Below are 27,168 nucleotides of genomic sequence, written 5' to 3' on the forward strand. Positions count from 1 at the left end.
TTAGAAAACTGAGGGATGGTCTGATTGAACATTTTACACTGGAGTCGACTGGGTAGATACAGATAAACTATTTCCCCTGGTGGGGAATCCAGGACAAGACAGCACAATTTTCAAATGAGTGAAATCAGGGTGAACCTTTTCACACAAGGGTACTGGAAATGGAACTCTTCTCTCAAAAAGACTGCAGATACTGGGAGTTAATTTGAGCTTTCAAGACGGAGGTCAATAGATTTTGGTTAGGCAAGGATATCAGGGGATATGGAGCAAAGGCAGAAAAATGGGGTTGAAGTACAGGTCATCCATGATCCAATTCTATAAGGAGTAGATTCAAGGGATTGAATAGCCTATTCCTGGTACTATGTTCCTATGAATGGCTCTACACTTTGTCATGCAGAGTAAAACAGGACTAATTCCCCATCCACACCCTGAAGTCCTCACGTTTAGTCAGCTGATTTCAACAGCACAGGCACCAATTAAGAGCTGTGAGAACTGTCAGTTTGTTGGCCAGATTAGTAAGTGCTGTTGACTGAGGGACTGGCCTGCTCTGGGCCTCAAATTGCTCCAAATTTCTAACTGAAATGAGCGAGAGTAACTGCATCGCATGATCAACAATATAGAGCACCTATGCAACGCATCCGAGAGTCTGAGTGACTAGCTAAGCCACACAAATCAGAAGTATTTCCAGTTAAGTTCCTTGGCCTGTGCTCAGTTAGTTCTCAGCCAGATCAATAGACTTTTAAGCACCCCGGTGAGGGAGGAAAGTCAGCAAGGTTTTAGGCTCCTGATATCCAGGAGAAGCAACCCTCCCATCTCACCCACTTGAGAAGACCAGGCTTAGCGCTGAGCCCCTGTAATTGATCCACCATGGAAGTCAAGCCAAGCGAGAAATATTAGCATGACTGATGCTCAAGGGATAATCCCACAGTAACAGATAACACTCCCAAAAATAAATAAGGAGAACGACAGAGAAGTAAACTACGAGAGAAAAAATAAAGATGGGAACCTTTCAAACTGGCAGTGGTTATAATCCATTTAAAAAGCTTCTTGTTTACCAGACTAAAGTTATGCAGCTGCTAATGTACATCACTGGGGCTTTGAGACTGTTGCCAAATAGATCTCTCTGTCTCTCTGTCTCTCTCTCCCACCCCCCCCCCCCCCCCTCCTCCAATTTCACGAAGTACTGTGTCGATTCCCAGAGTTCTCGTGTGTTTCCACTGTGTTGTCGATTTAACTCGGGCTCCTGTGAATAGTGGAAGCTGTGCACCTCATGAGCAGGAAGCAGAGTCGACAAAAAGTACACTTACAATCCTCAAAGACTGGCTCAGGGTTGCATTGATGGTAGCTTGAAGGCAAAGTATTTAGAGAGAGTGGGCAGAGGAGTGGGCGATTCTGGACCTCCTTCAACATAATTCCGACACCATCAGTGGTGTCTCATAGCAACAACCACTTGGTTTCCCTCACTCTTCTCTCCCCGCCACACACACCAGCATTCAACATACAAACAGTTAACAGGGAGCGTTTCTCTCTCTCCTCACCCCCAGCTGCGGCCCCTTAAATATGAAAACAATCAGCGAGGAACAAAAGGTGCACCGAGTTTGAGATCTTCCAAAGCTCAAAACATTAATGTCCTTTTAAAGCAACAAAACCTCGATTTAGCATTCAGAGTTTTGAAGTTACTCACAAAAAAAGAGAAGCTAATGAATAGCCGGTTTTATTTCACAAACAGTCTTCCAGTGCTACGCTGCATCAAGGTTACCAGCATTTTAAACACTTTTCAAAAATGTTATTTTAAAAGCTGCCACAGGAACTGTGCAAGCAGCTGAACTAGCCGCTCGGCAAGCCTGTCCCCAGAGTAACGGGGAAAAACCCTTCAGCTAAATAAATTATGTTTTAAGAACAAACAAAACCAGATTGAGAACTTCGACTTGCAGTGCTTACCCGGCGTAGCTTTTCATTGAGAGGAATGTATGCCCCAGTGATCAGCCACATTGCGAGGAATGACACTGCTACAGCCTGCCTGCTAAATCCATTTTAACAGTATCAAGTGAACAGCTCACCTCAGCTTTAACTCTCACAGGAAGAGGCCGGCTGTTTGGGACACAAGCCAGCTAGAGATTGAATTTTTTTCAAGTTTTTATTTCTGGCACCATTTCTGCCAACAGCAGTCACAGAGTAGATCAGCCAACAGCTTTCATTTACTGAGCAAAGAACTGGTTTCATTTAGCTCTCTGTGCACCAATCCCTAGATGGTCCATCCAGTGTTTAGTAGCGGGTGAGTGGATTAGTCTCAAACTACTTGCCACTTTGGTGCTTTCTGCACTTGGATTGCTTGCTTCTGTCAGGTCCCAAGAGTTAGGAACAGTTCCCCAATATCTTCCAGCCACAAGCATAGAACCAATAACAATTAAGGTCCATACATAGGTTATGTATGAAAAAAACACTATTCAAAGATCAGTTAATGCCGCTGTCTGACTTGCACTGGTCCAGGCAAACTAGACAGGTTTCAGTGTTAATCCGCAGTCTGAGCGAAGTTGACTGATTTTAGCCCGGGCGCTATTAGTGAAGCACCAAATTACCATCCAAGTTTATAGTGATCTCCCAACAGAATTTGTTTAATCAACTTCTGCGCTCAAAGGGAAATTCCATAAGCTTTCCCCACCACACTGGAACAGTATTGTTGCTTTATTTAGCCTCCACTGGGAGGCAGTGTAGTTGCTGAGGTGGAAGGGTAGGAGTTAGAGGTTGTAGTGTGCAGATCTTGCACTATGACAGTACAGCACAGACTCAATATCCCAGTGAGTCTTATACTTTACTGTTTGTTTGCATGATTGCTATTCAATAGCCCGACTGGAAAGTACACGTGGAACCATAAAAAAGTTACAGCACAGGAGGCCATTCGGCCCAACTTGTCCATGCCAGTCCGAGGACACCCAGGTACCCATTCAAATCCCACCTTCCCGCACGCGGTCAATAGCCCTGCAGCTTACAGCATTGAAGGTGAAGATCCAGGTACTTTTAAAAATAGTTTCAAGTCTGTCTCCACCACCAACACAGGCAGCAAATTCCAGGCTCCCACTACCCGCCGTGTAAAAATGTTCTTCCTCATTTCCCCTCTACACCTTCTGCCACTTACTTTGAATCCATGTCCTCTGGTTCTAGAGTTCTTCATCAAGGGAAACAATTTTATTTTGTCCACACTCTCTCTCCCCCTCAATTTTGCACACCTCAATTAAGTCATCCCGCAGCGTTCTTTGTTCTAAGGAAAATAACCCCAATCTATCCAATCTCTCCTTGTAGCTATACTTGTCTAGCCCTGGCAACATTCTTGCAAACCTCTTCTGCACTCTGTCCAGGGCAATTACGCCCTTCCTGTAATGGGGTGAACAGAACTGCACACAACATTCTAGTTGTGCCCTCACCAGTGTTATATACAATTCCAACATTATATCCTTACTTTGCTATTTTCCCTCTGCCAATGAAGGATGTGCTTTCTTTACAATCTTATTTACTTGAACTGCTGCCTTTAGGAACTAGTGTACTTGTACATCAGGATCTCTCACTTCATCTACCCCTCTTGGTATATTCCCATTTATTAACTGTTTGACCTTCCACTTCTGTGTTAAATTCCATCTGCCACTTTATCGCCCACTCCACCAATCCATCTATATCATTGTGGATATTATAGCTATCCTCTACACTTTACACCACTCAGCCAATCGTCGTGTCAACTGCAAATCTCACAATTGTGACCCCTATGTTTGCATCCAAATCGTTAATCTAAACACAAACAGTAAGGGTCCCAACATCGAGCCCTGTGAAATTTTCCAATTGCAAGGGCAGCCATCGACCGTTACCCTTTGTTTCCTGTTAGTAAGCCAACTTTTTATCCAGTTTCTCACATTGCCCTGTATCCCATGGGCTTTTACCTTTTTGACCAATCTGCCACGCTGGACTTGTCAAACATCTTGCTAAAGTCCATGTACACATCCACTGCATTCCCTCAATCAACCCTTCTGGTCACTTCCTCAAAGAATTCGATCAAATTTGTGAGGCAAGACTTTCCTTTAACAAATCCATGATGATTATTCCTGATTAGTGCATGCCTTTCTATGTGACAGTTAACCCCATCTCTCAGGATTGATTCTACTAATATGTCCACCACCAACGCAAGGTTTCAAAAGAAATGCCAAACAATTATAGAACAATGGAACCACATTTGCATTCCTCTAGTCCTCCGGCACCTCCCCTGTATCTAGTGAAGATTGGAAATCATCCTCAGAGCATCTGTTATCTCCTCCCCGACCTCCTTCAGTGGCCTTGGAAACAATTCTTCTGGCCCTGGGCGATTTATCAACTTTTAAGTATCCCAACCTCTCCCTATGATTATCCCATCCAATATCTCAGTGGTCCACCTGGACTATATATCCACATCATCCATTTTCTTTATAAACATGGAGACAAAATATTAATTTAAAACCCTTCCCACAGCCTCTACATCCACACACGAGTTCCCTTCTTCATCTCTGATAGGTCCCACTTTTTCCTTAACTAACTTTATACCATTAATATATTGGTAAAACATTTTTGGGTTTTCTTTAATTTTACTTGCTAATCTTTTTTATGGCTCTCTTTGATTTCCTTATTGACTTTGTCCCGGCACTTCCTGTACTCGTCTAGGCTATCTGCAGTGCTTGATAATTTGAGCCTATCGTACACTTTCTTTGTCAGTTTGATCTTCCCCTCTATTCCTCTCGGCAACCGGGGGGGGGGGGTCGTCTAGATTTGGCAGTACCACTTATATTTTTGATGGGGACTGGTCTACTCTGTACATTTCTGATCTTGTTTTTTGTGCTTCTCACTGGTTTATCCTCTAGCCAGTCCACCTCAGCAAAGTCCCTTCTCATTTCTGTAAGATATGCCTTTCCCCAGTTCAAAATTTTTACTCCTGCTTTTTCTCTGCCCTTTTCCATGGCAATACTGAATCTAACTGAATTGTGAACACTATCCCCGATATGGTTACCAACTGTCACTTTACCCAATTGCCCTTCTTCGTTCCCCAAGACTAGGTCTAGAATTGCATCGCCTCTTGTTGGGTTTGTCACTAATAATTTGAAAAAACTTTCTTGGACACACCATGAATTTTTCTCCCTCAACTCCCCTGATATTGTTTGAATTCCAGTAGATATTGGGATAGTTAAAATCTACTATTATTGCCCTCTTGTTCTTACAGGCAGAAATTTGCCTACATATTTGTTCTATCTCTCTTTTACTATTTGGGGGTCTGTAGTATACTCCCAATGGTGTGACTGTCCCATTTTTATTTCTAAGCTTAACCCATAAAGCCTCCTTTGTTGACCCGTTTAGTATATAATCCCTTCTCACAACTGGAATTGATTCTTTAACCATCAGTGCTATTCCCCATCTTTTATATCTCCCACTCTATTGTATCTGAAGACTCTATAAACAGGGATATTGAGCTGCAAATTCTGTCCCTCTTTTAGCTCGATTTCCTTATAGCAATGGTATCTTGCTCCCATGTGTCGACCTGTGCCCTAAACTCATCAATCTTGTTTGTAATGTGATATTCCTTGCATTGAAGTATTAACAAATTAACCCACCATTTTCCCTTGCTGGACACTTTTTAAAACTTTGCTTCTCCTGGAATTCCAAGTCTATCCACTACATCTTCTACATCACCAGCTAATGTTCTACCTCCATTTTCCTGATCTGAATTTGACCTATTTGATCCTACTCCTGGTATTTCATCCCTCTGCCACACTAGCTTAAATACTTTGCCCCACAGAACTAGCGAAATCCCCCACAAGGACATTGGTCCCAGCTCTACCTGGATGCAACCCGTCCGGTCTGTACGTAGGGACATTATCGAGAAAAAGATGGGAATTTGGTGCAACAACCCCACAAGATGAACATTTTGCTGGTGCTCGGTCTAGTTACATATCTGAGGTGTGATCAGTAGGGTGAGGTACCAGAGCACTGATCATGAAATTGGTTCCCAGCTTCAAGAACCACCTTCAGGAAAGTTACGGGATGTATATTTTGACCCCTCACTGGTGAGACCAGTCTTCAGAGGCAGCATGGAGTGGAGGAGGAAGTCTCCTCTACTACTCATATGAAATGAGTTTTGCCAATACTCATGGGAACATGACCACAACAAACTTGGTGTGGTTTAATGTCTTCATTACTGGATTAGTAATTGAGACAACTACATTCATAATCAAATTCTGCCATGGACTCAAGATTTTGAGTTCAGTTTAAAATCAAAAAATAAAAGACTGATGTTAGTAGAAGTGACACTGAAGCTGTTTCATTGTTACTCATGTCCTTTATGAAGTGAAACCTCATTCCCTTGCCAGGGTCTGGTCCAGAGGTGACTCCAGTAGTCTGTGTCGGCTTTTAACTGTCCTTTGAAATAGTCTAGCAAGCTACAGTTGTATAAAACTGCTTGTAGTTCAGAATCGCTCAAGGAATCTAGGAAAGGACCATGAATGCCAACCTTGCCAGTGATGCCCATATCCCCAAAATGGATGGAAAAGTTGTGTGTAATGGTGTCTAACTTGCATTAAATCAGCAAACTCAATCAAAAAAATCAGCGGGTAACTGGTATGAGAAATAGAAAATGTCACTGTGGTGGAGTAGAGAATGTTCTTGAGACTATCTTCAGGTGATTTTGCTGAGTTCTTGATTTTAACCCAAGTGATTCCTGGGTATATATGATTACACAGAAAGAACACAATTCTGCTTTACTCTTCGCATATGTCTCTGGGCTCACAGCAAGTCACCAGATCTTGATAACGTCAATGATGTTGAACGGGCCTCAATGATGTTGAACGGGCCCTACCACAGAATACTATGGCGAGGGTTTTCATCCATAATCTTTCAGAGTTTCCAAGTGTAGCCGCTGTTCTGCAGGGAGCACAACCATAGGCGACAGCTCCTTCTGTGGAGCTCTGGGGTCCAAACATAGACAAATTAATTGAATTCAAGAGGTGAGGCGAGAATGGCTGCATTTGACTGAAGTTTGGAAACTTGCCAGCTCTACAGATGTGTAGCCCACAGGGAAAGCCTGTTCATGATTCCTGCCCAGACTGCCAACCCAGATCAACAGATTTCCTGAGATCGATCAAAGTTTTGGGCCTTTGTGTGCTGCAAGTCCTCACGTCAAGTTGCCTCACTTAACATAGTTTCTTTTAAATGCTGTTTATTCTTTAGGGCTTGTTTTTCCGATTCGCTGTCATTTTCAGTATTACTTTACTGCACTCTGGTCCTTGATGATAGTTATGAAGTTACTATTACGGAGACTAACTTTATATCCCAGATTTATTGATTGAATTAAAATTCCATCAGTGGCCATGGTGGGATCTGAACCCTTGTCCTGTGTTAGCCTGAGCCTCTAGAATACTTAAAAAGTGATATTATCATTACGCCAGCGCCTCCCCCAGTTTAAGATATCTTCTCAGTTTAGTTGGTAAAATTGAACTTCTTCTGTACAGAATACTGAAGATTAAACAAACTCCAGTCAGGCTCAGGTCTTAAAAGTCAACTCCCCTCCCACCTGCACCATAAATAAAGATGATGCTTTTTTTTCTAGCTCGTATAATGAAGTATTTGCTACAATATTGTACCTTTCAAAAGCTCAGGACATTCAAAAGTATATATAGCCAATTAAAATATATAGGAAGCATGCCAACCAATTTGTACAGAGCAAGCTCTCAGCAGTAGGATAATTTTAATTTTTTTGTTCATTTATGGGATGTGGGCGTCTCTGTTTAGGCCAGCATTTATTGCCCATCCCTAGTTGCCCTTCAGAAGGTGGTAGTGAGTTGCCTTCTCAAATCGCTGCAGCCCTGTTAGGGAGGAAGTTCCAGAATTTTGACCCAGCGACAGTGAAGAAACGATGAGTGACTTGGAGAACCTCCAGGTGGTGGGGTTTGCAGATATCTGCTGCTCTTGTCCTAGATGGCAGCGGTTGTGGTTTTGGAAGCTGCTGCCTAAGGAACTGTGGTGAGTTCCTGCAGTGCACTTTGTAGATGATACACACGGAACTCAAACCTGGCTCAGAGTTGAGAGCGTCATTACTGAGAGTGGCGGCATAGTGTCTGCGTGGGTTTCCTCCGGGTGCTCCAGTTTCCTCCCATAGTCCAAAGATGTGCAGGTTAGGTGGACTAGCCATGATAAATTGCCCCTTCATGTCTAAAAGGTTAGGTTGGGTTACGGGAATAGGGTGGAGGCGTGTGCTTAAGTAGGGTGCTCTTTCCAAGGGCCGGTGCAGACGTGATGGGCCAAATGACCTCCTTCTGCACTGTAGATTCTATGAATCTATGAGACACAGTGGATACTGTATGTATGACAACGTGTCAATATAAAATACTGAGAAACCCATTTAGAGATAAAGAATGCACACTTTCCTCATGGGGTAACAACCCAAAGTGTAGAGAACAAGACTGGTGCAGGTTATTATTTACCTTTAGGGACATTGTTACGTGTTAGTCAGCATTTTATGAGCAAAGGGGACCAGTAAATGACAGTTATCTAACAGTCAAGACTTCCGGTGGTGGCACGTAGAGGGGAAGCCGCATGTTGGGTGGCTCCTGCTTGAGGCGTGTTTTTAGGAGTTTTAAAGTTTGGTCCTGGGGGCAATTTGCGAATGATTGGATGTAAGAAGATATAAGGGAGGCAAAGAATGTCAAAAGGTTTAAGGAAAACAGCCGTGAAGAAGGGAGGGAGCGAGTGTTCACCATCGAGTGAGAGGGCCAGCCAGGGAGCTAGCAAGATGGCAGAAGCTGGGCTGCTGGGTGGGGCCACACTACTCACAGCAGAGATGATGACTGAGGTGATGCCTTTGGAGCTGGAGAAGCAGTTTGGGAAGCATATGGAGGTGTTGAGGAAGGAAATGGCAGTGGCTTTGAGGGCGTTGGTGGAGGAGGCAGTGCTGTGGCGAAGACATCGGCCGAGGTGAGGGTGCAGGACGAGATGAAGAAGGAAGTGGAGGAGGCCATGTTGCAGCACAGCGATCAGCTCACCTCGATGGCATGAGCTGCGGAGAGTGGACGAGGCCAATAAGGGGCTTCAAACAAAGCTGGAGGACTTGGAGAACCGCTCGAGGCGGCAAACTTTGAGGATTGTGGGCTTGCCCGAGGGGGTGGAGGGCTCGAGGCCAATGGAGTACTTTACCAAGATGTTGGCAGAACTGATGGGAGAGGGAGAGGAACCCCCTCGGTATGAACAGTACCGAGCCCATCGATCACCGGAAGCCAAAGTTAAATGGGCCGCCAAGGGCAGTGATCATCTGCTTCCACAGGTACCACATGAAGGAGAAGGTTTTGAACTGGGAAAAGCAGAAGCGGGAGGTGATGGGCTGGTGCTGGTGTTCGTATTACCAGGACTTGACGGTTGAGCTTGCAAAGAGGCGAGCGGCTTTCGGTCAAGTGAAGACGACATTACACAACAGCGGGGTGCGATTTGGAGTGGTATCCAGCTGAGGGTGACCTACAACTCCAGAGATTTCTACTTCGAGACGGTGGAGGTTGCGGAGGCGTTCGGGAAGGCTTGAGACAGAAGTGAAGGATGGAACTGAAGATGGGTTGTGGACTGTGAATGGGGAGTTGGGAGAGTGCATAAATGTTTTGTTTTTGACCTATATTGTTATTTTTTTACTTCACACTGTTGGAGATTACGTTTTTTTGATTGTTAATCTTTATTGCAATGGTTTTATTTTGTTGAGATGTTTGGGTTTGATTGTTTTACTGGGGCTGAGCGTGAGTGGCAGGAGGGTAAGACTTGGGTAGGGGCCCTCGTGCTAGCTAACTTAAGTCATTAGTGAACGGAGGTGCGGTGGGGGGAGGGGCTGTGCATATTGGTTTCGATGGGCCTAAGAGGTGTGAAAGTGGGGGGGGGGGGGGGGGGGGGAGATCATCAATACTGGGTTAGGTTTTTGAGTGGACCTGCAGGGGGGGTGTCCCGATGTTAACAATGGATAGGGGTGAGTCAGGCTCATGGGGCACGGCCCAGGTTATGATGATGGTGGATAAGAATGGGGGGGGGGGGGGGGGGGGGAGTGAGAGACCCCTGGTTATGATAGTTACGTGGAACGTGAGAGGGTTAATCAAGAGATCAAGAGTGCTGGCGCATCTGAAAGGTTTGAAGGCCGATGTGTCGACGCTGCAAGTGACTCACTGGAGGGTGAAGGATCAGGTGAGGCTTAGGAAGGGCTGGGTTAGGCAGGTGTTTCATTCGGGATTTTACGGCAGGGCGCGGGGGGTAGCGGTCCTGGTTAGTAAAAGAGTACGGTTCCAGATGGAGAAAGTGGTTGCGGACAAGGGAGGTAGGTATGTGATAGTGATAGGGGAATTGGAGGGGAGGCTGGTGGCGCTGGTAAGCGTGTATGGTCCCAACTGGGATGATGTAGGATTTGTAAAGAAAGCGTGTGGGGTCATTCCCGACTTGGATTCACACAAATTTATAAGAGGGCACAGACTGGAACTTGGTGCAGGAGCAGAGATTGGACAGGTCACGACCGCATTCGCTTGACCTGTCAGTGATGGGGCAGACGCGCGTGGTGTTGGCTGGACTAATGGCAGAAATGGGAGGGGTGGACCCTTGGACGTTTCTGCACCTGGGGGAGTGTTGAGTATTCTTTTTTCTCCTTGGTCCATAAGGTTTATTCGCGGATTGACTTTTTTGTGGTGGGCAAGGTGCTGTTGGTGGGGGTTAATGGGTCGGAATATTCGGCAATTGCGATATCGGATCATGCGGCGCATTGGGTGGATGTGGTGTTGGAGAGGGGGCCAGTGCAGAGGCTGGGGTGGAGATTAGATGTGGGGCTGTTGGGGGACAGAGGGTTCTGTGATAAGATTGGGAAAGTAATTGAGGAATATGTGGGGTTTAATTGTACGAGGGAGGTTTCGCAGGCAGTGGTTTGGGAAGCTCTAAAGGCGGTGGTGAGGGGGGGGGGGGGAAATCTCGTTTCAGGCAACGGTGGATAAGGAGGAGAGGGTGGAGTGTCAAAGGGTAATAGATGAGATGTTGAAGGTAGGCAGGACTTATGTAGAAGACAGGGATCCAGTGAAGTTGGAAAAGAGGAAGGAGTTGCAGGCGAGCTTAGACTGGCTATCCACGAGGAAGGTGGTGCACCAACTGAGGCGGGCAAGGGGAGCAGTTTACGAATATGGAGAGAAGGCACATTGGCAGGCCAGCTTTGGAGGGAGGCAGCGGCAAGGGAAATTGTTCAGGTGCTGACAGGGCAGGGAAGTTGGTGGTGGCTCCGGATCAGATTAATAGGGTGTTTGAAGAGTTCTACGAGAGATTGTATAAGTCGGCCAGGGCAGCACGTTAACGCTGCTGCCTACGGTACTGAGCACACTGGTTCGAATCCCGGCCCTGGGTCACTGTCCATGTATAAGCTAAATTTGGATAAAAGTGAATATTTTGTGGTGTCTCGGCCAGGGGTTTGGGGGGGGGGGCTACCATTCCGTGGGCGGTGACGCACTTTAGATATCTGGGGGTGCAGGTGGCATGGGATGGAGGGCTCCGTGGATATAATATTACTAGTTTGGCAGGTAGGATGAAAGCGGATCTGACAAGGTGGGATGGTCTTTCTCTGTCGCTGGCAGGCCGGGTACAGGAAATTAAAATGAACCTGTTGCCACGATTTTGGTTTAGTTTTCAGTGCCTCCCGATCTTCCTGCAAAAGGCATTTTACAAAGAGGTTGAAAAGATGATTACCTCGTGTATATGTGGAGGGGGATGGGGGAGGTGGGGCAGGATTAGCAAGGTGCTGTGCAGAGAGGACGGCAATCAGGGGGATTGGGTCTCCCAAATTTACTGTATTACTACTCAGCGGCGAATGCTGAGAAGGTGAGGGGCTGGGTTAGAAGGGGGGGGGGGTCATGGGAAATGTCGATTCGGGGAATCACAGATTTGAGCCAGGGAAGTGGGACGGGAGGAGAAGGGAGTCAGGGCACTAAAGGATGTGCTTTGTTTCCGGGCTTGGGGGGGGGGGGGGGTCGGTTCGCGGGACTTGAGCTGGGGGCAAAATATGGGTTGGGGCAGGGGAAATGTTTAGGTATATGCAGGTCTGAGATTTTGCTAAGAAGGAGATACAGAGCTTTCCGGTGGCGCCAGCCTCCACACTGTTGGAGGTGCTGACGACACGGGGAGTGGAGAGGGTCGCCTATTTATGGGGCGATTCTGGGAGAAGAGAAGGTACCATTGGAGGGGATTAAGACAAAATGGGAGGAAGAGTTGGGAGAAAGCATGGAGGAGGGGAAATGGTGTGAAGTGCTCCGGAGGGTAAATGCTTCAACTTTGTGTGTGAGGTTGGGGTTGATACAGCTGAAGGTGGTGTACAGGGCGCATCTCTCAAAGGCGAGGATCAGCCGAGTCTTTGAGGGGGTAGAGGATGTTTGTGAACATTGTGAGGTTGGGGGGGGGGGCCCGCAAATCACGTTCATATGTTTTGGTCCTGTCCAAAGCTGGAGGGGTATTGGAGGGAGGTCTTCAGAGTAATCTCGAAGGTGGTACATATGAAGCTTGAACCAGGTCCCCTGGAAGCCATATTCGGGGTATTGGAAGCGGGTGTGGAGGCACATTTTTTAGCCTTTGCCTCGTTAATCGCCAGAAGGTTAGCTTCTCCACCCTGTGCCCTGGCATGGCGGGGGGATCTGTTGGGAGTTTTTTAACACTTGAGAAAATGAAGTTTGAGTTGAGGGGAAGGATGGGACGGTTCTACAATTCATGGGCTTTGTTCATTATGCACTTTCAAGAGTTGGATGACCTCGAACATTAGGGAGGGGGGTTGGACTGTGTACGTTGTTGGTGACTATGTATGGGGTTATGATGGATTCTGGATTCCTTTTCTTTGATGTTTGTATTTAAAATGTTGAGGGTTAGTGGGAGGAAGGGATTGTTGACCAGGTGATTGACATTGTATTTGTTTCCGTTGATCGTTGGTGGGTGTAAATTTGGATGAAAATGTGAAAAAGGAAGAGAATAAAAACATTTTTAAAAAATCTAACAGAGAGAATTATCCATGCAACATCAGGACTTAAACAATCTCAAGAAATTCTCTCACCTGTACTTCCGTTTCCGAGAGTGAGACCGGGAGCGAGAACGTGAGCGTGACCTTGTAAAAGATCGGGAGCGGGATCGAGAGCGTGATCTCGAATGAGATGACTGAGACCTGGACTTTGAACCTGCAGCTTTCGACATCTCTCAACGTGGATGCGGCAGCAAAGTGAATTCCTCTCTGTGTATCTGTCAAAGAGGAGATGCAGACACTGTTAACAACAGCATGTCAGAGAAAACAATGAGATAGACAGAGATACAGACAGATAGAGAGAAAGAGTGAGAGAGACAGAGAGTGAGTGAGAGAGAAGCATGCAAACTCACACGCATCATTAACAGGAGCATCTGAAATAAACGGTGCATCACACAACACAAAATGACATTCAGTTTTACATATTTGCCTCTCCAAACTCAATTTCCTCATGAATCTTGGTACCCTTACAAGGACCGATGTAGGCACGATGGGCCGAATGCCTCCTTCTGCACTGTTAATTCTATGATTCTATGATCTCACTGGCAAGTAGACAAGATTCTGCAACTGGGGGGGCGCAGTTTTCTTTGAGTTATATAATTGGAATTTACAGAAAATATTTTCACAATTATATTTTAAAGAGGTCACAGCAGATTTTGATTCCAGGGTGGTGCGAGACGAAAGCAGGTTTTTAATGTGGCTACATTTTAAATAGGAGCGGTATGGGTGATGGGATTCAGGCTGCTTGTTTAGTGTTTTTTGGAGAATAGTTGGGCCTGGGACTGAGCTCGTGCAGGTCCGGAAGGCCTGCAATCCTGTATCCTGGGATTACAGAGAGTTTTACAACACAGAAAGCCACCCTTCACCCACCGTGTCTGCGCCAGCCATCGAGCCCCTATCTTCTAATCCCATTTTCCAGCACTTGGTCCTAGCCGTGTATGCTTTGGTGTTTCAAATACTTGATAAACATTGCCTCTTTGCTCTGAATGCACTGCCTAAACCAGGATCTTGTCGATGCAAGAAGGGTCTGCAGATGTTGAACCAAGCTAATGATTCTAAGACCGCAGTACATTGTACCATTCCACACCAATGTCTTTTGATGCCCACCATCATGGGACAGTTCCACCATTGCTCCAGCAATCTGTTCCAGGATGAGAGTCTGTGCAGGACAAGGAGTGCACGACTAAGAGATGTGGTGACATCGTAAGCCTTGTAATTTTCATACAGCCAACTTACTCTGGGATGCATCCACTGCCAAAACAGAGTCTCCCCCTGGAGAGACAGGACAAATGAATAATAGCACCCATGTTTTAATTTAGCTCTGATATAGTGGATGGAAACCCCTTGACCTTATTTCAAGAACTGCCCAACCAGTGGCTAAAAAAAATAAACTGTAACCTAATCGCTAAGCTCAAAAACGAATCCCTTCACTGCTGTAAACAAATGATCGAGTCACACTTCCCCTCTAGCCACTCCCCTCCCTTCCCTCCAATTTTATGGGGAGAAGAGATGGGAGCATTTATGGCAACTTAATATCAGAAAAGATTAAGATGAGAAACAGGTCTACAGTTAATTAAAGCCCCTCAATTCTGTCCTCATCTGACTGATCATTCCAGACCGCTATCACTCAGGCTGCAAAGAATATCAGTCTAGGATCTCTGCAAATTATTTTCACATTGATGTTCCCATTGACCGGCTTTACTTTAAAGTTCTATGTTATTTTCAGGACTTCAGCTAGTTAAATCCTTATGGTGTGTTATAGGACATCTTATACTACTGCATACTCTATTGGAGGCATTTAAACACAATCCAGACGCATACTGAGTATCTTAATCAGAGTCAGAGAATCTGTTTTTAAAGTATCATAAAGGAGCTGGAAAATCTCATGTTTCATTCAGGGGTATTTCACATAGGACCACAAGGAATAGCGGAAATTTATTATCGCTCCAAGTTTCCAATGTGTCTATGGGAGCAGTGAACAGCATGGAATAATACACCAGATGCTCAAGGAACAAACAAAGGAACATTACATATGGATACGGTTTGTCTACCCATCAACAAGCACAAACTCCAGATAATGGAAGCACTGAAATGTTTACCACTTTAGAGAAATTCCAGGAAAAAATAGTAAAAGAGAGGAGAGGAGAAAAAGTAGAGGAGCAGGAGGGAGGGGAGAAGGGGGCTGGAGAAAGAAAGAACACAAAAACATACAAAATAGGAACCGGAGTAGGCCATTCAGTCCTTCCAGCCACCAAGATTATCAGTGATCTGATCTGACGTTCACCTGCATCAACAAGGAGACTCCCCAGCTCTTACTTTCCTCCTTTCCTGTTCTAGATGGAATGTAATAAAAGTGGAATTTAACCAAGAAGTGAGGTGACATATTTTGGGAGGACTAACAAAGCAAGGGAATGCACAATAAATAGTACGATCATGGGAAGTAGAGGAGCAGAGGGACCTCGGGGTGCATGGCCATGGGTCCCTGAAAACAGCAGGACAGATAGATAAGGTGGTTAAGAAGGTATATGGGATACTTTCCTTTATTAGCTGAGGCATAGAATATAAGAGCAGAGAGATTATGATTGAGCTGTATAAAACACTCGTTGGGCCACAGCTGGAATACAGTTTGCATTTCTGGTTGCCACAGTATAGGAAACGTATGAGGGGCATAGATAGGGTAGATAGGAAGGAACTTTTCCCCTTAGTAAGGGTCGATAACCAGGGGCACAGATTTAAGGTGAGGGGCAGGAGATTATAGAGGGGAAAAAATGTCACCCAGAGAAACCCACTGCCTGAAAGGATGGCAGAAACAGCTCCGACGTGATGTGCCTCTTTTTGTGCAGTAAAACACCATGACTCTTTAACTACACATTTCTGCACTATCCCATAACCTTAGAATCCCTTATTTTCAAAAACCGGTCAATCTCAGTTTTAATATATTTAACATCAGAGCAGCCACAGCTCTCTGAAATAAAGAATTCTGATTTTTCTCCTCACCTTACTCCTAAATGACTGACCCCTAATTCTAGACTCCCCCACCAGAAGAAACATCATTCCAGCATCTAGCCTGTAAGGCCCCCTACAAATCGTGTATGTTTTACTGAGGTCACATCTTGTTCTTCTAAACTCCAGTAGGGAAGATAGGCATAGGCTACTCAATCTCTCCTCTTGGGATAATCCCCTCACCCCTGGTACCAATCCAGTGCAGGGCCTTCTCAACAATTCTGCTTCGGAGGCATCCCCAACTGTGATATAAAAATTTCACTGACCCACTTACAGGAGTAATTTCTTCCATAAAAAGTTTTAGCATCGCTCCCACTCACCATGCTATTGCTGCTATCCTGACACGGCAGACAATATTGCCACACTAAATTGCAAAAAAATAGAATTGGGTACTCTCAATTTATTCATAAAAAGAGTGTTAAAGTGGGAGTTCGGTGAGGGTAGAGTAAGGTTCTCCTTTCATTTCCTACCTGTCCTCAAAGAGCACGAGGGGAGCTGGGAATGTAAAAATAACGCAGCTGACCGGTGAATAAGAATTGGTGGGTATTTTTCAACCTAGATCGAATTGTAAATCATTCTTTTGGCAAGCGTAGGGACTTAGGTGATTTGTTTTTAATATAATAGTCTTCTAAAGTTTAAAATTTAAAGGATTTAGTCATTGCAGGAGAGCTCAAAGCTGTGGTTTGCTCTTCTTGCTCCATGTGGGAATCTGGGAATATTTCCAGTCCCTGGATCATCATGTGTGCAGGTGTATCCAGCTGCAAATCCTGGAAGCTCAGGTTTCAGAGCTGGAACTGCAGTTGGAGACACTGTGGAAAATCCACAAGTCTGAGAGTATCGTGGGTAGCACATTTAGAGAGTTGTTCACACTGCAGCTCAAGGGACTTGGACGAAAAAGGGAATGGGTGACCACCAGCCAGTCCAAGAGAAACAGGCAGGTAATTCAGGAGTCCCCTGGCAACCCGCTCGCAAATCGGTATTCTATTTGAGGCTGACAAGACTGGTGCAGGGAGTGCGGAAGAGCCAAACCTCTGGCACCACAAACAGCCTATCTGCACAGGAGGGGGGAAAGAGAGGAACAGCAATAGTAATAGGGAAATCGATAGTCAGGGGAACACATAGGTGCTACTGTGGCCGTCAACGTGCCTCCAGGATAGTGTATTGCCTTTCTAGTGCCAGGGTATGGGATTTCACTGAACGGCTTCAGGGCCTCCTGAAGGAGGAGGGTGATAAGGCAGAAGTCATGGTACACGAGGTCTTGCATTCAGAGAGTTAGGCAGTAGACTAAAAAGAAGGACCTCTCGGGTTGTGATCTCTGGATTACTCCCAGTGCCATGTGCAGCAAGTACAGAAATAGGAGAATAGCGCAGATGAATGCGTGGCTTACGAGATGGTGCAGGAAGGAGGCTTTTACATTCCTGGACCACTTGGTAATAGGAAGGTGAAATAAGCCCAGAGAACCATGGATGACCAGAGATATTCAGGAATCGATGAGAAGAAAAAGAGAAGCTTTTAAGCAAGTACATGGAGAGCAAATCAACGGAGGCATTAGTAGAGTACTCCAGAATGGAGCTTAAGAAAGCATTTAGGAGAGCAAAGAGGGATATGAGAAAGCTCTGGCTGGTAAAAGTAGGAAAAATCCCAAGATATTCTATAAGAATATCAATTGGAAGAGGATTACTAGGGAAAGAGTAGGGCCCATTCGGGACCAAGGAGGAAATCTGAGGGTGGAACCAGAGGAAATTGGTAGGTAGTTGAACAACTACTTCACATCTGTCTTCACCCTACTGGAGATTAGAATGAGGGCAGCACAGTGGGGCAGTGGTAGCACTGCTGCCTCACGGCGCCAAATTCGCAGGTTCGATCCCGGCTCTGGGTCACTGTCCATGTGGCGTTTGTACATTCTCCGTGTTTGTGTGGGTTTTGCCCCCACAACCCAAAGATGTGATGGGTAGGTGGATTGATCTCGCTAAATTGCCCCTTAATTGGGTACTCTAAATTTATATTTTTTAAAAAGTGACTGAGGAGGTAGATATTGAAATTGGGGAGAGAGACTGCGAGGTTCTTGAGCAAATTGGCATGGGGAGTGACAAGGTTTTGGAGGTGAAGGCACGCTTAAAAGTGGACAAATTTCCAAATCCAGATGAATTGTGTCCCAGGATACAGGATAATGTGAGAGGTGAGGGAGGAGATTGCAGGGACTCTGACCCAAATGTTTAATTCCTCTCTGGTCACGGGGGAGGTACCAAAGGACTGGAGAACAGCTAATGTGATCCCACTATTTAAGAAAGGTTGTAGAGATAAGTTAGGGAACTACAGATCAGTGAGTCTCACTCCAGTGGTAGGGAACTATTGAAGAAAATTCTGAAGGAGAGGATCTATCTTCACTTGGAGAGGCACGGTTTGATCAGGAATAGTCAGTGTGGCTTTGTTAGAGGGAGGTCATGCCAAACAAATTTGATTGAATTTTTTGAGCATGTGACCAAGTGTGTAGATGAGGGTAGTGCAGTAGACTATTCCTGATCAAACCTTACCTCTCCAAGTGAAGATAGATCCTCTCCTTCAGAGTGCAGTTGATGTAGTTTACATGGATTTCAGTAAGCCTTTGACAAGGTCCAACATAGGAGACTTATAAAGGCGGCAAATGCACATGGCCACATGTGATACAGGATAACTTGATAAGTTGGGTTCAAAACTGGCTTAGCTGTAGGAGTCAGAGGGTGATGACAAATGGCTGTTTTAGTGAGTGGAAGAAAGTGTCCAGTGGTATACCACAGGAATCAGTGCTGGGTCCCCTGTTATTCATCATTTATATAAACAACATAGATGACTATATGTGGTGTTGGTGGGGGGGTCAGAACTGGAGGATTGGGCCGCAGGCTGACAGGTTGTGATTGCATTGCGGAAACATGGACTTGTGGTTGCTTCAGGCATGGCGATGAGAATGGCCTAGGTGAAGGGTTCTGGAAATAGTGAGCTGGTTGTTCAGTTCCATTGCATCAACCCATGGCACAATTATGGTTTGTTTTGCATTGTGTGTCAGTGAAGAAAGAGGAAGCAGGAACTGATGTAATTCTTTGTAAATGAGATTGGAAAATCAAGAGATAACACCTGTGAGCTATCAGAGAGAACAATAGATGGAGAGAACTGAAACGGAGGACTGATAGTTTTGTGTAGAATGACTGGTGAATAACAAAAGGAGCAGACAAAAGTACACGGAGAAGGAAACTGATCGACACCAGTGGTCACTCAAATCAGGGTTCCATGTTCCGATGACCCTTTCAATAAAGGAAGTCAGTCAACACCATTCTAACAGCCACAGGGACTAAACTGTTTTTTCAGAACTTGCATTTATATAGAACCTAATTTCTTCAGGTGCTTCAAAGCACTTCATAACCAACTGATTGTTTTTTAAAAATAAATTTAGAGTACCCAATTAATTTTTTCCAAGGGGCAATTTAGCGTGGCCAATCCACCTACCCTGCACATCTTTGGGTTGTGGGGCGAAACCCATGCAAACACGAGGAGAATGTGCAAACTCACAGAGCCGGGATCGAACCTGGGACCTCGGTGCCTTGAGGCAGCAGGGCTAACCTACTGCACCACCGTGCTGCCTTACTGATTGCTTTTTAAACAGAAAGCATGGTTTTACAGATGAATGTAGCAGCACATTTACACACTGCAAGTCCCAAAATCACCAAACGACATTCGAGAATTTAATCTGTTCTGGTGGTGTTTTTGGAGCTAAAGGTTGACTTGGATACTAGGGGAACTCCATTTCTCTTCAGATGGTGGCACCTCCAAATGTGTAGCACCCCATTCACCTCAATCCTGCATTGGACTATTAACCTTGATTTTCATGCTCAAGTCTTAGTATGAGTGCTAGGTTGTAGAGCTGAAGGAGATCACAGAGATAGGCAGAGACAAGGTCATGAATGGATTTAAACACAGGAGTAGGAATTTAAAAATCGAGATGCTCCTGAACCAGGAGTCAGTGTACGTCAGCGAGCACAAGGGTGATAGGTGAGCACCTCAAAAGGAAAGGTGGCACTCCTTGGGTATTGCAGTAGACTGCCAGCCAAGATTGTGCGCTCAGGTCCTAAACTGCAGCTTGAATCGACAACCTGCTGACTCAGCTGAGTGTGTTACCAGAGCCAAAGGTGGCTTGTTGAAACCCTACAGCAGTGCGTTATAAATAAAATACATCAATTCATTTAGTTGCAAAACATTTTCCACTTAAAAACAAACTTCAACCTCTTTGCTTCACTCCTCCGATCGTTTCTTTATATTTTTCATGGTGAATGTTGATGAAACAAGAGGCAGTGGGCTGGGGGGGGAGGGTGTCTGTTGATGAATCAAGAGGCGGTGAGCTGGGAGGGTTACTGTTGATGAAAGAGGCGGTGGGCTGGGTTGGGGGGGGGGGGGGGGGGATATTGGTTTACTGAGCAGGGCAGAGTTGATGCTCAGAAATGTACACAGTTAAAATTAGACAATAAATCTGTCCCCACCATCATGCTGATGACTATCAGTTCTGCTGTTAGTTCAGCTGTTTCTTGCTGACTGGTGTCTTGGTCATTCTTTCCAGCCTATTCCCCCAACTGTATCAGCACAAGCTCAGTTGGCTGGACAGCCGGTTCATGATGCATAACGAAGCAAACAGCGTGGGTTCAATCCCTTTACCGGCTGAGGTTATTCATGAAGCCCCGCCTTCTCAACCTTGCCCCTCACCTGAAGTGTGGTGATCCTCAGGTTAAATCACCCCCAGTCAGCTCTCCCCCTCCAAGTGGAAAGTAGCCTCTGGGCCTCTGAAACTGTGGCAACTTTACTTTATCAACACAAGCATAATGGAAAAGGTTATTCCACAAATCAAAAAATGAAACGTTACTCTTTTAATGCTTTCAGTAATTATACATTTTCCTAAAATGAAAAGACAGTTTTTGTTTGTGAGTAGGAATTCACAACAAGCAGACAGTTTCCGGAGTTGCCAGTGAATGTAGACTGCAGAGGATCATGAGCTGTAGTTCTGCTTACTGACTAGGAACGTTATTTGCCATGGTGACATGTCCCAGCAGCATGATCCATCACAACAGAATCTAAATGTCAGGCAGATGCTGGAATTATCCCCACATTTGCTGATCATTAATAAAAAGATAGACAGTGCTGCCAAACTCAAGAATGGCACTACAGCGTACGAGGAAGGGGGGGGGGGGGAAGAGAGAGAGAGAGAGAGAGAGAGAGAGAGAAGGCGCACGCAAGCGCTTCGCAACTACCATTTAAAATAAAGAACTTACATTTACATAGCACCTGTCATATTCTCAGAACATTTAACAATAATAATCGATTAGAACATAGAACATTACAGCGCAGTACAGGCCCTTCGACCCTCGATGTTGAGCCGGCCTGTGAAACCAATCTAAAGCCCATCTACACTATTCCCTTATCATCCATATGTTTATCCAATGACCATTTAAATGCCCTCAATGTTGGCAAGTCCACTACTGTTGCAGGCGGGGCATTCCACGCCCTTACGACTCTGAGTAAAGAACCTACCTCTGACATCTGTCCAATATCTATCTCCCCTCAATTTAAAGCTATGCCCCCTCGTGCTAGCCATCACCATCCAAGGAAAAAGGCTCTCACTGTCCACCCTATCCACTCCTCTGATCATCTTGCATGCCTCAATTAAGTCACCTCTTAACCTTCTTCTCTCTAACAAAAACAGCCTCAAGTCCCTCAGCTTTTCCTCATAAGATCTTCCCTCCATACCAGGCAACATCGTGGTAAATCTCCTCTGCACCCTTTCCAATGCTTCCACATCCTTCCTATAATGCGGCGACCAGAACTGCACGCAATACTCCAAATGCGGCCGCACCAGAGTTTTGTACAGCTGCAACATGACCTCATGGCTCCGAAACTCAATCCCTCTACCAATAAAAGCTAACACACCGTACGCCTTCTTAACAACCCTATCAACCTGGGTGGCAACCTTCAGGGATCGATGTACATGGACACAGAGATCTCTCTGCTCATCCACACTACCAAGAATCTTACCATTAGCCCAGTACTCTGTATTCTTGTTACTCCTCCCAAAATGAATCACCTCACACTTTTCTGCATTAAACTCCATTTGCCACCTCTCAGCCCAGCTCTGCAGCTTATCTATGTCCCTCTGTAACCTGCAACATCCTTCCGCACTGTCCACAACTCCACCAACTTTAGTGTAATCTGCAAATTTACTCACCCATTCTTCTACACCCTCCTCCAGGTCATTTATAAAAATGACAAATAGCAGTGGCCCCAAAACAGATCCTTGTGGTACACCACTAGTAACTGAACTCCAGGCTGAACATTTCCCATCAACCTTGTCTTCTTACAGCTAGCCAATGTCTGATCCAAACTGCTAAATCACCCTGAATTCCATGCCTCCATATTTTCTGTAGTAGCCTACCGTGGGGAACCTTCTCAAACGCTTTACTGAAATCCATATACACCACATCAACTGCTTTACCCTCGTCCACCTGTTTGGTCACCTTCTCAAAGAACTCAATAAGGTTTGTGAGGCATGATCTACCCTTCATAAAACCGTGTTGACTATCCCTATTCAAATTATTCCTTTCTAGATGATTATAAATCCCATCTCTTATAAACCCTTCCAAGAATTTGCCCACAACAGAAGTAAGGTTCACTGGTCTATAGTTACCGGGGTTGTCGCTACTCCCCTTCTTGAACAAGGGGACAACATTTGCTATCCTCCAGTCCTCTGTCACTATTCCTGTAGACAACGACGACATAAAGATCAAAGCCAAAGGCTCAGCAATCTCCTCCCTAGCTTCCCAGAGAATCCTAGGATAAATCCCATCCGGCCCAGGGGACTTACCTATTTTCACTTTCCAGAATTGCTAACACCTCCTCCTTATGAACCTCAAGCCCTTCTAGTCTAGTAGCCTGTGTCTCAGTATTCTCCTCGACAACATTGTCTTTTTCCTGTGAATACTGGCGAAAAATATTCATTTAGCACCTCTCCTATCTCCTCGGACTCCACGCACAACTTCCCACTACTGTCCTTGACTGGCCCTACTCTTACCCTAGTCATTCTTTTATTCCTGACATACCTATAGAAAGCTTTAGGGTTATCTTTGATCCTACCTGCCAAAGACTTCTCCTGTCCCCTCCTGGCTCTTCTTAGCTCTCTCTTTAGGTCCTTCCTAGCTAACTTGTAACTCTCGAGCACCCTAACTGAACCTTCACGTCTCATCTTTACATAAGCCTCCTTCTTCCTCTTGACAAGTGATTCAACTACTTAAGTAAACCACGGATCCCTCGCTCGACCATTTCCTTCCTGCCTGACAGGTACATATTTATCAAGGACACGCAGTAGCTGTTCCTTGAACAAGCTCCACATTTCCATTGTGCCCATCCCCTGCAGTTTCCTTCCCCATCCTGTGCATCCTAAGTCTTGCCTCAGCGCATCATAATTGCCTTTCCCCCAGCTATAACTCTTGCACTGTGGTATATACCTATCCCTTTCCATCGCTATAGTAAACGTAACCCAATTGTGGTCACTATCACCAAAGTGCTCACCTACCTCCAAATCTAACACCTGCCCTGGTTCATTACCCAGTACCAAATCCAATGTGGCCTCGTCTCTTGTTGGCTTATCTACATACTGTGTCAGGAAACCCTCCTGCACACACTGGACAAAAACGGGCCCATCTAAAGTACTCGAACTATAGCGTTTCCAGTCAATATTTGGAAAGTTAAAGTCCCCCATAACAACTACCCTGTTACTTTTGCTCCTATCCAGAATCATCTTTGCAATCCTTTCCTCTACATCTCTGGAACTTTTCGGAGGCCTATAGAAAACTCACAACAGGGTGACCTCTCCTTTCCGGTTTCTAACCTCAGCCCATACTACCTCAGTAGATGAGTCCTCATCAAACGTCCTTTCTGCCACCGTAATACTGTCCTTGACTAACAATGCCACACCTCCCCCTCTTTTACCACCTTCCCTGAGCTTACTGAAACATCTAAACCCCGGAACCTGCAACAACCATTCCTGTCCCTGCTCTATCCATGTCTCCGAAATGACCACAACATCGAAGTCCCAAGTACCAACCCATGCTGCAAGTTTACCCACCTTATTCTGGATGCTCCAGGCGTTGACGTAGACACACTTTAAACCACCTTCCTGCCTGCCGGTACACTCCTGCAACCTTGAAACCTTACTCATGACCTCACTACTCTCAACCTCCTGTATACTGGAGCTACAATTCAGGTTCCCAACCTCCTGCCGAACTAGTTTAAACCCTCCCAAAGAGCATTAGCAAATTCCCCCCCCAGGATATTGGTACCTCTCTGGTCCAGGTGCAGGCCATCCCATTTGTAGAGGTCCCACCTACCCCAGAATGAGCCCCAATTATCAAGGTATCTGAAACCCTCCCTCCTGCACCATCCCACCATTGTCACAAGTAGGCTTCAATGAAGTTACTGTGAAAAGCCCCTCGTCGCCACATTCTGGCACCTGTTTGGGGAGGCCAGTACGGGAATTGAACCTGCGCTGCTGGCCTGGTTCTGCATTACAAGCCAGCTGTTTAGCCCACTGTGCTAAACCAACCCCTCAAGCCCCTTCATCTGAAAAAGTTGTTGCTATTTTGCTGGTAAATGCTGCAATCCATGTGCGCACAGCAAAGCTCCATAAACAATGAGACAAATGACCAGATAATCTTTGCTCATGTTGGTTGGGCGAGGAATGTTGGCCACCATATAAGGAGAATCCCCATGCCCTTTGTTGAACACTGCTGTGGGATCCCACACAGCCACCTGAACAGAGGCAGATGGTGCCCTAGTTTCATGCATTATCCAAAAATAGCATGCAACACAGTACTACATGGAAATACCTGCTTGGATTAGATGTTCAATACTTCTAGTGCCTTCATTTAAAATGGTTCTCATTTCGTCTCAAATAGCCAATCCCCACCCGAGAGCCTGATTCAGAAACATTTCCCCAAAGTCCCTGCCACTACATTCTTGCATCCAGGGTCCCAAGTCTCCCACATTCCCTCTCAATAAGATTGTCATCTTAGATCTTACTGTGGCCATGTCCACAGTCTACAGCATAGGACATTTGCGGCCAAATTCCCTTCTATATCTTAAGGCGGAATAATTAAAAAATATACCCATTACAGACCCTTCTTTTCACCTCAACTCTGTGACTGTAAAATAGATTGCTCGCCCTACCACACACCGTGATGCTGTCTTCTCCTCATCTGTTCCATATGCTCTTAACTCCAATTCACTTAAGCAACAGAGATATCATGGAACATCCTTACATCTATTAAGTGGATTTTACATAGGAACACAAAACTGCTGAGCAGCAATCCTAAACTGTATATGGGGAGAATGCAGTCCAGAGATGTGACAACGTTTCTTCTGAATTTCGCTCTTATGCAGAAAATAAGAGAAATATTATTACAAATTTTACTTGGGAGTTTTGGTCGAGAAGCACTGAATAAAAGGTGGGATAAAACTTAAAAGGGCTAAATTACAAGTTGCAAAGAATGGTCTGTATTCCCTGGGGTATAAAGGATCGAGTGGCGATCCGATCAAGTTAAAAGCAAATTACTGCGGATGCTGGAATCTGAAACAAAAGAGAAAATGCTGGAAAATCTCAGCAGATCTGGCAGCATCTGTAGGGTGAGAAAAGAGCTAACGTTTCGAGTCCGATGACGGTTTGTCAAAGCTGAAAATAAGAGAAATCATCCGATCAAGTTACCCAAAATGTTGGGATTTGATTGGGTCGATATGGGAAACTAATTCCTCTGATGGATGAATCAAGAAACAAGGGATACAATTTTAAAATCATAGCTCTGGGACAGTCACAATCAAAATCACAAAATTAAAGACGTTTAGCGCCCTAAAAGGAGACTATTCTGAAATAGATATCACACTTTGCCCTATACCATCACTTTCTTTTTGAAATCCTGTAAAGTTCTTCATCGTGAAGCACCTACCTGGCCAAGTCCCTTTGAAATTTATTATTCACAGAATTGGCTTCCGCCAACTTTTCAGATAGTTTGTTCCCGATCCCGAAAGCTGTGAAAACAAAATTCTCAACTCCCCTCCAGGTATTCAGTGATGATTTGAAATCTCTAACCACATGTCAATAATCTACTCATCAGAAGGAGTATTCTATCTGCTCTCTCAAAGTCTCTCCACCTCAAAAACCTCTAAGACATCACCTCTTAATCTGCCGTTTCTAAGGAAACAGTTCTAAATTTTCCAACTTCTCCTCGTAACTTTTTTTCAGCGCTGATAACATCCCGATAAACCGCCCCTTCTACATGTTCCTTGGCCTTTATTGCTTTCCTAAAGTGCCCCAGAATAGTCCACAATACTGCATCTGATGCTTAGCCAGTGATTTGTATAGTTCAAGCATGAGCTTTCTTTCATATTTTGTGCATAAATTCATAAATTAAATATTCATATCCTTTCTTTAAAACCACCTTATTAATTTGTCCTGCCACCTTTAAGGATGAGTACACGTACAGCAAGGCTCCTCTACTCATCAGCATTTTTCAAAATCCTGCCATTTATACGGTCATTCCATATTAGTCCTCTCAAATGTGCAAAACTTCTATCATTTCCACACCAAACTACACAAGCCGTGCAGGTGGAGTTATATCTACACTTCCCTGAAGTTTACAACAAACCTCAACACTAAAATACACTGGCAAATTTTATATCAGTTGCAAAGTTTATAATGATGCTCACTACATCACTGTAGGTTGTTTATAAATATTGAAGAGTACGGGACCTAAACCTGATGCTTGAGCAACATCACTGAAAGCTGGAAGCGATGGAAACTTCTGGTGCGATGTAGGAGGGCGGTCGCAATAAAGGTGGCTCCTGCTTAGGTCCCAATATTTTGGTCCTTTACACCCATCTTTGTCTAGGAATCTTTTGAGGGTTTTTAAACCCAGGAGCTTATTAGTAATAAGCAGCGCAAAGAGCTTTGGACCCAATCAGAAGTAGTCTGGAGAGCAACTGACCTGAAACACTGGAGAGAGGAACGGACCCAGACAATTTAAAGGGCAGGAAAAGTTAGAAGTTTC

The 27,168-nt window shown here is 45.1% G+C and overlaps 1 protein-coding gene across 6 annotated transcripts in view; it reads right to left on the minus strand.

Annotated features, from left to right (window-relative positions):
- LOC140418511 (thyroid hormone receptor-associated protein 3-like) overlaps positions 1-27,168 on the minus strand; it is a 160,364-nt gene that overhangs the window by 26,420 nt on the left and 106,776 nt on the right. For 5 of the 6 annotated variants that reach the window (XM_072502008.1, XM_072502027.1, XM_072501993.1 and 2 more), the window contains one exon: positions 13,091-13,272. In XM_072502008.1, the coding sequence (XP_072358109.1) occupies positions 13,091-13,227 (137 nt within the window). In that variant the 5' untranslated portion in view covers positions 13,228-13,272. Of the gene's footprint in view, positions 1-1,938; positions 2,099-13,090; positions 13,273-27,168 lie in introns of those variants that run through there. The other variant, XM_072502017.1, reaches the window with a different exon arrangement.

Source organism: Scyliorhinus torazame, chromosome 1, assembly GCF_047496885.1.
Source record: "Scyliorhinus torazame isolate Kashiwa2021f chromosome 1, sScyTor2.1, whole genome shotgun sequence".
Taxonomy (NCBI): Eukaryota; Metazoa; Chordata; class Chondrichthyes; order Carcharhiniformes; family Scyliorhinidae; genus Scyliorhinus; species Scyliorhinus torazame.